This window comes from Maylandia zebra, linkage group LG16 (genome assembly GCF_041146795.1).
Source record: "Maylandia zebra isolate NMK-2024a linkage group LG16, Mzebra_GT3a, whole genome shotgun sequence".
NCBI classification, from domain to species: domain Eukaryota; kingdom Metazoa; phylum Chordata; class Actinopteri; order Cichliformes; family Cichlidae; genus Maylandia; species Maylandia zebra.
Window position 1 is genome coordinate 12,929,472 of NC_135182.1, and position 14,979 is coordinate 12,944,450.

At 39.6% G+C, this 14,979-nt stretch overlaps 1 protein-coding gene across 2 annotated transcripts in view; it reads left to right on the forward strand.

Annotated features, from left to right (window-relative positions):
• cerkl (CERK like autophagy regulator) overlaps positions 1–14,979 on the forward strand; it is a 35,728-nt gene that overhangs the window by 17,138 nt on the left and 3,611 nt on the right. For both annotated transcript variants that reach the window (XM_076874694.1, XM_014410549.3), the window contains exons 4-13: positions 2,975–3,106; positions 3,871–3,934; positions 6,457–6,587; positions 6,709–6,783; positions 10,603–10,780; positions 11,374–11,439; positions 11,881–11,918; positions 12,018–12,126; positions 12,253–12,349; positions 14,159–14,355. In XM_076874694.1, coding sequence (XP_076730809.1) covers positions 2,975–3,106; positions 3,871–3,934; positions 6,457–6,587; positions 6,709–6,783; positions 10,603–10,780; positions 11,374–11,439; positions 11,881–11,918; positions 12,018–12,126; positions 12,253–12,349; positions 14,159–14,355 — 1,087 coding nt within the window. The remainder of the gene's footprint in view (positions 1–2,974; positions 3,107–3,870; positions 3,935–6,456; positions 6,588–6,708; positions 6,784–10,602; positions 10,781–11,373; positions 11,440–11,880; positions 11,919–12,017; positions 12,127–12,252; positions 12,350–14,158; positions 14,356–14,979) is intronic.

A 14,979-nucleotide genomic window follows, 5' to 3' on the forward strand; every position in this document is an offset into this window, starting at 1 on the left:
TCGCAGAAAACTTGTGTAGGTAATGAAGCTGTGAACTAATTAAAAATGATCTAAGGATCGAAAGATTTGGATTTCCTTGGGTTTGCGATGACCTGGATGACTGAGAACATACACAGACAGGAAAAATGATGTTTGAAAGCTATAATAAAATGGAGTCTGTTTGTAAACAACATGCAGCAGTCCAGTCTTAAGTGCTCAGTCAGAAACTCAACACTACTCCATGGTAAACTACTCCACTACGGGGATTGTTTACCATGGTAACATTTCAGCAGCGCCATAGCAACCTGTCACTGGTCAAGGCTCGGAGATGATCTGATGGATACTTGACCTCTTTATATCTGTGAGTCTGTCGTCTTCTTACATTTGTTGTGAAGATGGTTCCTTTATGACAGAAAGCATCTGTTTATGCATCTTTTTTCGATGGAAAATCTAGGTGTTTTATCAGGCTTATATTATATTATAGAATTTTTTTAATGAGTGTACGTGATGTGTTGGTTGTATGTTTGTTGTTTGTTTTGTTTTGACATACTGCGAATCAATTTCCCATCAGGGACAATAAAGTTACCATTGACCATTGACCATGCATCAACAGTGTGAGTGATTTCTGTCATTTTTAACACATTATTAGCTTTTATAAGCAAGTTGCTTATAAAAGAAGTGTACTCTAAAAGAAGTGTAACTGGTCTAAGTGTTAAGTCTTTCTTTTTCAACACTCTGGAAAACCCACTCATTTTCAAATGTACAGATCCTTGTTTTGACCACGCCTTTGCGTGGTCAAAACAGCTGCTCCTGTGTTTTAAATGCTCAGTTTAAGAAACACTGGTCAAAAGAGATTTCACAAGTGTGGGACAGAGGATACTGCAATAATCCTAGTTTAGGGTTTCCTGGTATTGAACTTACTGAACTAAATACTGACCTGATAGGCAGTTTCATAAGCCACTTTAAAAGTACTGCCAATCCCACCAAAGAATACTTCCAGATTTCAAAATAAAGGTTTGTTTGGTTTCCATTTCTCTTGTTATTAGCAGTTAAAGAGCAGAATAATCCATGCTCGTTAAACTGAAGGAGAATCAATTACAGCACACATGAATAAATATTGAAAACTAAGCAATACAACTTTGCTCCTGATGATAGTAATGAGACCCTCTGTTATCATCACAAGGTCCTTTCTTATAATTATAAGATCAGTAAGAGATAAGGTGTCTTTTGAGGCCTTTTTTAATTGATTGCAATTTCCACATAAAACCAAAAAGAAATGTAGGTTTATTCAGGCTTGTTTGCTTAGTGCTGCAGCACAGATGTGTTGCTTAGAATGGAAATAGGCCTGAGATTTGTGGGACAACGACAGGGTGGAGATTCTGGTATTTGATGGGGGACCACTAGAGAGATGTGGAGGTGTCGGGTAGCTCCTCACAGGAGCTCCGGAGAACCTGGTCAGAGCCGTGGGGTGGAGTGATGGCAGGAGGTGCACATTGTGTATATGTGTGTGGGGGTCATTAACAGGGCGAGGTCACGGCCTTTTGGGAGCAGATTATAGTAATGAGAGGGATAATGGAGCTGGTGTGTGTGTATTGATCTGAGATGGTCCAGAGGGATTCATAATGCGGTCTCTAAATCTGCCTAATGATGCGTCATACAGGGGGTCTGTGTATGTGTGTAGTGTGTCGATATTATAAAACAACACACACACACCCATCAACCAGTGTTGTAGATGTAAACAATATTCTGATGTATCAAACAGGCCACCTCCACATATACTGAAGCAGGTGTACAGACACGTGTTATCTGTTTATTTATATATATCTGGGTTAATACTTTAAATTTAGGGCATGTGGAAGTCAGTTTCTGATCCATGCAGAATTTTAAGTGAAGATGTTCTTCAGTTTGTTCAGATACTTAATGTCAGCCACGATAACAAAGTGTGTTGTGATCAGCGTTCAAGTAAGGACAGTTAGCTGTTGGGCGGATTGATTATGTTTGTCATCACTTGGTAAGTTGATTGTTGTTTTAATTAACGCATTCAGAGCTCATATTAAAATTTTAGTATTTTTAGAAAAATATTTGCAGTCTTCCAAATCTTATTGTCCAAAATGAAAAGTTATTTAACTTCTTGAGTACACATAAATAAACATACAAAACTGCTTCACCTATCAGAACACAGCTGCAGAGGAACGTGAAGTGGAACGCTCAGCTGGCTATGATGAAAGATAGTTCATAGACATTTTATAATCCAGAACTTTATGTAATCAGCAGCAGTAATTTTTCTATTTTATCTTTTTTGTTCACTAAAAGTGGCACATGAACACATTTTTTTTCTTTCTTTTTTGACTTTTAAGGGCACTATATTGTGGACCAAAACACACAGTGGCATGTGGTGTAGTTGGAAATATTACCTACAGCCAAGGAGCTATGCTAGTAGCAGTGTAAAGCCGCCAGTGTATCCCACTGCAATGGTTGCTTCACATGCTGCCGGTAACGTTATCACACAGCCACTCCTGAAAAGCAGGTGTCACTACTCAGATATTTGTTAAATGCTAATAAACATGAAGTGCAACTGAGTCTCAATAAAGGAGACTCAAAGGATCAAAAACTCATGACTGTGAACCAGTTTGCCACCAACTGGTTTGCACATCTGGGCAAAATCTCTTAGTAATGCATGGAGTCGTTTTTGATCCTCTGAAAATGGGGGGACTCTGCATGAAAATCACTGTAATTACTGAAGTGTTAATGGAGCGCTTTTGAATTAAAGCTGTGTCTACTTCACATCTACATTGTTTTGTTTAAAATTCACTGTTGTGGTATTACTGTGCTAAGATGTATGGACCTAACTATCTTTCAGTCTGTTGAACAATAACTGGCTCATAGCCCATCACTAGTGTAGCTAACCAACCATTGCAGGGTTTCATTTTCTTTCAAAATCCAACCTATGATGCACCTGCTAAATGTGTGTGTGTGCATGTGTGCATGTTTTCAGGGTTCAGCAACCGTCCTACAAATCTGAAGGTCTTCATCAACCCTAGCAGCCACAAGAAGGAGGCCGTTCACATCTACAGAGACCACGTGGCTCCTCTATTCAAGATGGCTGACATCCGAACTGACATCACAGGTTAGTCCATCCAAGTGTTTATTTTTCTGCTCAGTAGAAACACTGAAAAATTATAATTATAAAAATATAAATAAATGTACGTATTTTTGTGTGTTTATTTTTAAATATAAAACTATGTGAGGCAGGGTTTTAACAACTAGATCTTTACTGACACCAGACATGATACTGAAATCTGTGTGCGCGCGTGTGTGTGGAGGGAGTCCAAAGGTCAGAGTTAATGGCAGCTTCTGGTCGCTAGGTAACCTGATATAGGGGGCGGAGCTTAGCCCATCTGTTGTGACAGAGGGAGACAGCCTCCTCTGCACTCCTCCCCTCATCTTCTCCATCTTTTTTCCTCTCCTTTCCTGTCTCCTCCTGTTTCCAATCAGTTGCTCTTGTCTCATTTCCAGTCCTTCTCCTCTCTGCTGTTTTCTTGTTTTCTTTCCACCTGTCCTCTTTTCACCTTTCTGTTTTCCTCTCCTGCCTCATATCCTTGTGTCCTCTTTCCTTCTCATTTCCTATCTTCTTGTCTCATCACTTTTCCCATGTTTCCTTTTTCTCCTCCTTTTTTCTTGATTCCTCCTGTTTGCTTCTACTCTCCCCCTCTCAGCAGATGGTGTGATATCCGCTGTCCCACTTTTTTTTTTTTTGGCAGTCATCAAACACACACTTCATCTGACCACACATATGCACGAACACTTTATCTCTGTCCATCTCAATGTCTCTCCATCTGCTTACTTATTTTTTCCCCCTCTCTCTGTCTTTACCTGTCTTTCTCTCTCCAGTAACAGAGAGGAAGGGTCATGCTCTCTCAGTGATAAAGGAATGCAAACTGGATGAATATGATGGGTTAGTCATCTATATCTTTTTTGCTTTCAAAATCATTGCTTGGTTGGGATTCATCAGGATTTTTCCATTAAAAAATCCAGAGTAAGAAATTATTGTAAAAATAATTTACAGTTTAAATGTAGTTTTGTTATTATTCATCCATAGATGTTCAGTATCATAATATGTTGCTTTCTGAACCAATGTGTGACTGATTACAGACAGGTGGAGCCACCTTTAATTGTGCTGAAAGTAGTCAACGCACTTGAAGATGATCAGATGATCTGCTGTATCGTGTGTAGAGGTTTCTGTTTGTTAAGCTTAAAGCAATCCGCTGTCAGCACTGTGAGATCGATGAAACTGTCTGTAGCTTTTAAACTGGATGAGTCTAAAATATGCACTTGAAGGCAAGATAAATGATCTCAGGTCCAGGTTAAAAGAAAGCCAGCTGACGATCAGCTGGTCCCTATTCCTCAAGAGGACAGGTGATAGTGGAATCTTACAGTTGGAAATAGTTGACTGTTTAACGGTAAGTGCGTTGACATGAAAGTTACCATGTTTAAATTGTGACATCATCCTGCTGCTGAACTGAGGTGAACTGGATAATCAAATAGCAGTTTACTGTCAAAGGCGGACACTGAAACACACTGACCATGACTGATCTCACACACCTCATGCACACACACACACACACACACACACACACACACACACACACACACACACACACACACACACACAGGTAAGATGATCAAATACCAAACATTAACTGTTCACTTTGTTGTTAAAGTTAAAATAACTTTTCATTCCAATGATAGAACAGCAGCTACAAGTACAGAAACAGCTATCAAATTCTCATCAGTCTTTTTCTGATGGTGTGTGTGTGTGTGTGTGTGTGTGTGTGTGTGTGTGTGTGTGTGTGTGTGTGTGTGTGTGTGCGTGTAAGCAGCTTTTGTGCTCAGCCCTCATAAAGCTTAATGTGCTTAGAGAAGATTAGCTCCGCGTTGCTAAGCTAGCTGCTGAGTGTGGGTAGGTGGTTGGGTGTGTGTGTGTGTGTGTGTGTGTGTGTGTGTGTGTGTGTGTGTGTGTGTGTGTGTGTGTGTGTGTGATTTGGTTGAAACCTACATTTGCCAATTAGGTTGGCTGTCACCGTGGCGACTACAGCTCCAGGTAATCCCATACTCAGGAAGAGGGGGAGGGGGCGGAGACTGTTCACCTCCCATTTACTGCAAATAAAGACTCGGAAGATGAACCTTCTCACTTTCTCACTTTTTTTTTATTACTTTTTTTCATTAATACTAACAAACAATAACTTCCTCCCACCCTACCCTAAAATAAAATACAACTTTTTTTTTTCAAAAGCGATCAAAATATGAGTTTTATCTTTCGTGTGACTCTGTATGGGTCATTAGTAGAAATGTGACTGTAAATGATTCCCTCTCTGTCTCTTTGAGCTTACCATATGATAGACTGTCCAGAGTGTATCCTTTTTCTCACCCTGTGATTGTGAGTTCTTTCTTTTTTTTTTCTCTCCATCTGTTATGGTTAAAATATTGCTCGAAAGCATTTCACACCATGAGTTAAATATAATATATTTGTTTTAGTTTTATAGTCAACTTTATTCTAAACTTACGATTTTAACACTTAACTTAAGATTCTAAAACAAGACATGGATTATACTGCTGCCTGTTAGTGTGTAGACCTTTACAAAACCCCAGCAATCATAAATATTAAAGAGTTTATGAACTTTGGTGACTGTAGGAGAGCAATTCACTGGAGCTTTTCAAAATAAAACCCATCACAGTCATTCTGAAATCCAGTTTCTGTGTGTCTACTAGTTTAGTTGTAGTCTAATTCTAGTATCAAAACTTTGGTACTGATGTTTTTCTACTGAACAAGAAATGTTGAGAAATATTTGTGCTTAATTAAAATACAAACCTTTGCAGTGAAAATACAACCTAGAGTATTTATAAATATCCATTCACCATCCTTCGCTATTCATCTATAGTTAAAGAAATAAGTACTCAGCATCACACATTCAGGACCACCCTGCACAAACATTTTAGTTAGTGCCCAAAAACATTGAGGTTACTTACCCTGTTGTATTATAAAACAAATTGTCAATTTTACTAGAAAAGCCACATCCTCTGCTGGATGGTTTTCCTTTAAATCATCAGGAGTTTGAGATCTGTGAAATGTCTTCTAGGTGTATTATACTTTTTGTGGCTGTGAGTTTGTTAAGTCCGCTTGGGTCCAAATAATGTAAATGTTGTCATTAGGTGCCAAGATTGAGTCTGTGACAATTTTTTGTGACCATGCGTTTATGGAGACTTCACATTTCAATGAGCCAACAATGGATCAACACTTCAAGCAGACCTCAAAAGCGCTATAGAGGACTATAATGTCAATGAAGTCTGTGTCCTTGACTTAGTATAACCACCTCATTTAGCTTCACAATAAACCCTTATTTAGATTTGGATGATTGAGACTGACTTGTCTAAATGTCTACCTGTCCTCACACTAGTTTTTTTCCACCTGTCCATCAGGGTGGTGTGCGTCGGTGGAGATGGTTCAGTTGCAGAGTTGTGTCATGCTCTGGTCCTCAGAGCCCAGCTGGATGCAGATTCCCCAGAAAAACCAGTGAGAGCCACACTGCCACTGGGAATCATCCCAGCTGGTAAGCAAGGGCATTCTCATATAGAACCACTGCTTTAAGGTCTCATAAGGTTTGGTATGCTGGTATGCAAAAACACGACATGAAGTACTTTTATTAACGGTCTGTCTTCACATGTTTGCAGGTTCCACAGATGTGGTTTCCTGTTCTGTTCATGGAGTCAGAGATCCAGTCACTGCAGCCCTCCACATCGTCTTGGGTAAAGCTTACATGTTGTAGATCTGTTACATAGATTGGGGTTGGTTGGAATTGTCTTTAGTAAATCTATATTTGGATCACCTAATGTCGTCTATGCCTTTTTATAAATCAGTCCAAGATTTTACATTTTCAAGGACAAAAATCTGTTCTGTTTTAATATTAAATCTGTGGCAATCATAGCCAGGTTCTTTGTGTAACAGACTAATTTCCTTAAAGCATATCACACCAAAGCTCAGCTTTTGCTAAGCTTTGGTGTGATTGGCTGAATGTCAGTCCGGCAGCAGGGACAGTGTTTAAGAACAAACAAACATGCAGACAGACGGTGAGACTGGACTCTGGAGGGAGTGAACAGACAGATGTCTAACAACAGGGTCTGTTTCACTTGAAATCACTAAATCACAGGTTTACACTGCTCGCAGCAGCCCCGCCCCCTTTGTCTCTGACCACCACACTGTCAGGTAAACACGGTAACCAATCACCCAGCAGCAGGGCGGGCAGCTGTGTTTGATTGACAGCTTATCGTGTGATGATGTTTCATTGTCACTAATTAATACTGCAAGCTGAGTTTGTATGTGTGTGAGACAGATGGGAAAATTCAATAGCCCTAATGAGACTACTTCCTGAACAATAGAAAACTGTTAAAATTCCCAGGTAGGAAGCTGTTCCCACGGACACCAGGTGACTGCAGGTGAATTTTCCTGTCTTCATAACACTGAGGTGTGCTCATTCACAATCACATGATCTCCTTGCTGGACGTTAAACTACTAACAGGGGCGGAAGCATCAGTGCTGTTGCTACGGTTACCCGAGCCTGAGCATCCCTTGAAAATAGCGGCTTAACTGTTGACCTTTTATCAACTTATGTTTGGGAGTTGCAGCTGACACTGAAAATTTTCTGTATGTGAAATGGCCTTAGCTTGTTTATAGGTGTGTGTCAGACCTTTTGTATTTCTGGCTGTTTTTTTGTATCTAAAAAAGCATTTCAGCTGTAGAGATCTACAGGCGAAAACTACAACAAATGGCTGCAGGCTGCTATCCAACAAAATAAGCATCCAAAATTAAACTAATGTTTGGAAAAGCTGTTTTTAAAATTCATTGCTCTGTTTAACAGAGGCTGGAAAATCCTTCATAAGGGGGCCAATTCTGTCCTGATCTCTAAACATAAATATATAAAAGCATGACATGGAAGTCACCACCTTGACCACTTTACAATAATCTCATCAATGATCACCTTACCTGTTTAAAGCAGTTTGCCTCGTTCATTGTTGTACGAAAAACTACTTGCTCACAGAGTTTAAATTTTTTTCCAGAAGTTCAAAACCTGCTGAGTCTTTTCTAGCCTGGCTTGTTAGAAACCTTCACTGCAACAATGAGTGGGACAAAAATAGAGACAATTTTAGCAATATGTGAATTTCTCTTTTCTGATATAGGAAAAACCAAAGCAATGCAATAGCCTATACACTGAAACTTCAGCATACTGTATCTCTAGACTCACAAACAGATTCAATATGATATTGATTAATACTCAACGGTTGGCCCTCCTGGTGTTTGGAGGGGTATCTTTGTTGGCACCGTCATCATAGCAGTAACGAACAACCAGAAGGCAAGCTGGTCGAGGTTCAAATAGCAATTAGGATTAGCCAAGCTAGCTGTCTGGGAGTAACAACGGCCTGATGTAACTCATATACAACAGTCTGAATAATTCGATTTTTAACATTTTGATGCCAGAAGTACAAGCAATACGGCACATTTACAAGTGCATAAATGAAGCATGAAACTGGTACATGTGAACCCTGCTTTACAAAAATGTGAGTCTGCATTTTTACCTGCATTTATCCACAAACCAGTAATTTTTGTGCAGGTCATCTACTAATTAGTACTGGGCAGTGTAGAAATGTTGTAGAAAGTGTAGAAAGTTTTTTGTTTTGTTTTTTCATTATGAACACTCTGTTCACTTCAGGCACATTACAGTGATTTCTGCCTTGGCACAGAATGACTATAAATCTACCTTCATTAATGATTTACTCAAGAACTTGAACATTGGAAGTTATAAGAACTTCCACAAGTCCTGAAAAAGTCTCCAAGCTTTCTCCATGAGGATGTTTCACAGCGTCAACAAACTCAACTCACAAAGCAGATGCACTAACCAGCTCCTCAGACACTGAGTCGACTCCCTGCTCGCTGTTTGCTCACATGAACTCAATAAAATAAACAAATCATTCAACTCTTCTAGAGTTTTTAAATGTTAATAGAATGAATGTTTCAAATTCTGATGATAATAGTAATTAGAGTCATTTCACTGTGACATATTACATGACAGTAATAATTTGATTTCTATGCTATCAATCCAAAAAGCCCAGCAGCCTTCTCATACAGTGACATAACAACATCTCCACAGAGAGTTGGGGTATTTTCAAAGTATGTTTTAGAAAAGCTCGTTTCAAGAGGGGGGAAATTATGGTTTAATTCAATAAAAAACAAAGTTTAAAGTTACAGCCTTGGAGCTGAGCAGCAGCCCTAAATCCTCCTACTGGTGGTTTCATGTGTCCATTTTTAGCGGTGCCCTTAAAAACGAGATACTGCATCTCAAGGGGCTATCCTTTAAATAAATTAAAATTCATTCATGTTGCAGTTGTGCAGCAGTCTGTTACAGGTGCCATTTTAGATATATGACTTCTGACGGATGTCTTTTGTCTCCTCCCTAAATCCTTGTGTGGGATAATTATTGGTTGATTTGCATTTATTTCAGCATTTTTTAAAAATGACTTGTGTGAGCATTTTACTGCTAACAGAAACAGTCATCCAGCTCATGTGATGCTAACACAACTTTCTAATAATCAGTTGGTTTACTGTTGAATTAACTCAGTCATTTTGGTGTTTTTACTTTCACTGATTATTATATTTGTACTTAATATATATAGGATATATTAGGTACAAATATTTTTTTTACATTCAACCACTTCATCCACTATATTTTTGAATAAGAGCTACCAATATGGTATGGAAATAAATCCTAAAGGTGGATTAGGAGCCAAACAGAAAGATAATGACTTTGTGATGTAAATGAATATTGGTTGGACCTTTTAAGAAGCGCCGCAGGTTTGATCTCGGTGACACACTGACCGTCTCAGCTTTAATCCTGCGCAACACACACTGACACACAAACACACTGACAACACGCCATATGGTGAGGAAATCAGATTCTGTCCAGAGAGACAGACAGGCAGTCAGACAGACAGGTGCGGAGACAGCAGTTCAGTTCAGTAGGTTACAGCAGGTATGTGGCCAGATGGCCCGCTTAGTGCGTGTGCCTTTGTGTGTATCCATCTAAAAGCTGGTGGAGCATCTCAGTAAAGGAGCTTGATGGAAAAATCTGGTTATTTTAAAAATTATTTTAGTTATTTCTATGGTTTGTGCTGCGTTCAAAGGCTGTAGAAAAATAAAACCATAAGCAGTGTTTAGCGTGGAAGCCATTTTTTACCACATACATAAAAAGAATCTGAGGAAACGTTGATAATGTTTCCTCAGATTCATTTCAATCCTCTGAGTTATTAATCGGCTTCACACATTCTGTTAATTAGCCGTATTTTAGACTGTGTGTATTTGTATGTCTCATTTTGTATGGATAAAAACCACAAAATGTACAAACGCATAGTAAGGTTACAAAATTATTCATTTTCAGTGTGAAGGCTTGGAGCAAGAGTTGTGTGATGTCCTCTAAAGTGATGGAAACACAGCTGTGTGTGTGCTGCATCCTAACTGTTTCTAATGAATCGTTTAAAGGGTCTTCTCTCAGTGTGCTGGTGTCTCTCTGCCTGCAGGTCACCTGCAGCAGGTGGACATGTGCAGCTTCTCGTCTCATGGCCAGTTGGTGTGCTTCGGTTTCTCTGCCATGTTTGGCTTTGGCGGGCGGAGTTTAGCGAGGGCAGAAAAGACGAGATGGATGCCATCGTCACGGCGGCGAGAGTATGCTCTGGTTAAGACGCTGGCTAGGCTGAGGTGACACACACACATATATAACTTTTTACTTTTAAATGTAAATGTGCGTTCCTAAGGCCTCAGTCACACAGACATGACTGACTGACCTCAGTGACCCCATAGCAACCACTAGTCACTAAGGAAAACTGTATTCCATGACTGTTTGGTTGCTGGAGGTTGTTAGCTGTTGCTGAGTGAAACTGGTCACAGTGCTCCACGGTGCTTGTGAAGCTTTTGATTGCTGGAAGGTTGCTGAGGTCACTCGTAGTATGTATGGATGACACTGATTTGTCTGCAAAAAAATTGTCTGTTTCCTATTAGCATCCCATTTTTATCATTTCGCTAAAGCTAGAGTCTGTGTCTTCCATGTGGCAATCTGATAGCAACACAAGTAATCACAAGGTGATTTTTGGTGCATCACTTTCTTTGCCACCATTTTCACATGCTTAAAGCAAGCATCCTCCAGCAACCACTCATCACTCATAAAATACATATTTTTCCTTAGTGACCGGAGGTTGCCAACGGGTTGCCAACTGGTCTCTAAGTGTGACTGAGGTCTAGCTAGGTCTAGGACTAGCTGGTTTCTTATTTCTTTTTTTCTCTGTCTCCCTCAGACCGGAGGACTGTCAGCTCTCCTTTTTATCAGCAAGGAAGTCAAACAGCAATTTGTTTGTACAGCGGTGAGAAACACGCGCACACACAAACACGCACATACGCTCTGTGATGTTGGATGGTACATCTAAAGTGTCTTCAGACCACCATAAAAAACAATATGCATTTGTTTAAACAGGTTACAAGCACTCAGAGGAGACTGTAATTGTTCCACACCAACAGTGTTTGTTAGTTTGCTGCGCTGTTACATTTACTCAGCAGCTGAACCAGAAAGGCAAACACACCACGTAACAGCTTGTCTACAACAGAGACTTGCAGCACAAATCTACCAGAAACAAACTCAACGCAAATTTATTAAGAACAGTGTGGAGGAGAGCCTGTTTGAGTCAAAGCTGTTGTTTTACCATGATTAGTTTAATAACTGGCTCTGTGTTTGATGATATTGGTCCGTTATATAAATTTTCTCTTCTGTCATATTTGAAAAATTAACTTGATTTCTTGCTTCTCAGAGATAAGGACCAGGACCAAGACCAGGACCCAAAGTCCGGTAAAACCACTACTTCTCTATTAAAATGGACAAATCAGATTTTAATCGCTACCAGCTACTCTCTGTCTTACTTTTTCTTTCTTTGATTTGTGTGTACAGAGGGGGAGGAGTCCTGGGTGACCAATCAGGGCCTGTATCTGAGCATCAGCATCATGTCTATCCCTTGCCTGAGTCCACACGCACCTCAAGGACTAGCTCCAAACACCAGGTACACAGTGTACGAAGATTGGCTCGATCTTCTGCTCTTTGGCCTTGAATGCATCACAGTGCACGTTAATACATGATGATGTTTCTAATAATGCTAACAGTCTCCACCACTTCCTGATTTTGACAGTTTGGCAAATGGCAGTGCAGCGCTGATTGCGGTCGGAAACACCTCCAGGTCCGAGTTTATTAAACACCTAAAGAGATACAGCAGCTCTACTGGACAGGTGAGAACACCTGCCAGAGGTGAAAATAACATGAATCAATTTATTCCATTCAAATCCTCACTAAAACCTTTAGCAGATCTTTTAAGGCTCAGGAACTGAACATTTGCAATCTAAAATCTAAAATATTCACAACTAAGGAATGTCGGAGTACGATAGCAACCTTTTTTTCTTTACAAACTCCCAGTTTACTCAAACAAATATCCATTTTTTTCTGTCTGGTGCAGTTAAAGTTCAAGTGTTTGCAATTTCTCATTGTGAAATTGCAAATGATTTATGGATTTCATCATCTACAGTACATATTACTATTAAAAGAATTTTTAAAAATGGGGCAAATCTTTGTACACAAGAAAATAAACTAAAAACACACAAAAACCTGCAGAAATCAACACTTCCAAGACTGTTCTGAGTGGACATTGTGCGTCTGTTAAACTCTACTGTGCAAGAAAAGCAAAGACGACATGTTGATGTTATCATGATGGGCTTAGTTTAATTGCACAGAGCTGGTGCAGTGTGTAGATTATGCTGATGACAGCCTCAGCTATTATATATGTTTCCACCCAGATGTTTTCTACCGAAGAGAGCAATTTATTGTCGTGGGAACTCACTCTTGACTTCAGGGTCACACAAGCACTTTGACTCGGGACAATTTTGTGATTGTGTTACAGTCGATTAATGGCTGTTGATTATACCACAATCCCTCAACGTTCACAACACCTAAAGACTCTAGAAGATGGGAAAGTAGGTCCCAGTTTTAAAAATACCGCAGTTTTCCTTGAAGTTAGTGAGTAGATTAGCCTGGTTCAGCATGACCTGGTCTGGGCAGAGAGACTGCACACTAACCCACTTACTAAATATACGGGCAGTGTGGTGTTCAGACTTGGAGTAAACAGGCTGTTTACTGACTGGCCTACATCCTGCTAGCGTCCGTCCTGACATCTCAGCAGAAAGCACAGCAAAAGTGGATGCTCAAGTGGAGCTGCCCACATGTGACCCTTACAGTTTATGTCCTACTGTGGACTTTAAACCTCTCCTGTCACTTGTGTGATGTAGAGTGTGTGAAAAACTGAATACACCTTTATTAATCTGATGATTTTATCAAAATAATTTTAAAGTTTCAGTGCTTTTTGGTGCAAATCCTCCTGTGTGTTGGTATTGAAGCAGCATTAAATTGAAGTGGAGCTGCAATTATACATTAACCTGCTGGATATTTCCATGATCAATTAATCATATCCTTTGTTTGCTTTGATCTATTAAAAAAAGCTGAAAATGTAGGTCTCCCTCTTTAATGAGATGCAATAAATTCAAATTCATATGATCAAATAGACAAAATATTAGAAACTGCTAGAGGAAAATTTTAAGCCATCAATTAGGCGTAGTGGAGTTGTAAAATATTTCTCTCTACAATTCACAGTCTCGTGAAGTTAAATCAAGTGTGTATTTAAGGACAGTACTGGAATCCTCTGGGCTCTTGTTTTAAGATAGATGTTAATCTGTCCTATAAGAACGGCTTTACTTTAAGAAAGCGCAAACCTGCAGGAGAGGACAGCAGACAGACAGACAGACAGTGGGACAGTCAGCTGGTCTTTGCTGCCCCCTGTTGGAGCCTCACAGCAGAGGACAGTGGACCGGAAGAACCACAGACAGATCCTGCTGCTCTCTAACAAGCTGCTTAACGGATATCTTAATGGCTCTTTCTGACCTCATCAGCTCAGCTTTAACACACACACACACACACACACACACACACACACACACACACACACACACACACACACACAGACAAAGCTCTGACTGATTATCTGTGTGCAGTTCAACTTCTCCTTCGTGGAGACGCATGCTGTGTCAGCAGTGAAGATCCGCCCCTGCTCACTGATTGGCTGTTCTGAGGATGAGAGTGAAGAGGAGGGTGACTTGAAAACCACACCCTTCATCCACGCAGAAGGAACAACCTTCCCCTGGAACATCGACGGAGAGCTGGTGGAAATTGCTAATGAAGTGCTCATCAGGTGGGACGCTCACGCCTTCATTATTAAAAATATATCCAGATAATACAATCATTACAGACAGAGGAATTACTCTGAATTGATTAATTCAAGCACTGATTATTGATGATCAAGGCACTATTTTTCCTTTTAGTTCAGATCAATAAAATACAGCAAGAAGAGGTAAATATAGAGGATAATAATAATGATAATTATTATTAATATTATTTTGGACAATGGCTGCTCTTTCATTTATTTTCAGTCCAGTCCTTGTACCTCATCCTTTTCAGAGGTATCTTGTTTTGTTTATTAAAACATTAACAGTGATTTATGAATCTTTCAAACATAAAAAGGGACCTAACACAAGGGCTGAACCCATGTTGTGTCTACACATAACAGACAACTTAGCACGAAATAATATTTTTGCACCAACATGATGATTGTCAAAGACATATTAGCCACAAACTTGGTATGATTGGAAGAGGATTAGGGAAACTGGAAAAAATGAGGCACTTTTTTTCCCCAGAATTCTGAAATTAAAGTCAGAATTCTGAAAAAAAAAGAAGAAAAAAAGACGAGCCTACTTTTTTTTTTTTCCAGTCGTCCTAATCCTCTTCCGTAATCTCAGTATGATGTTCAGTGAGTTCT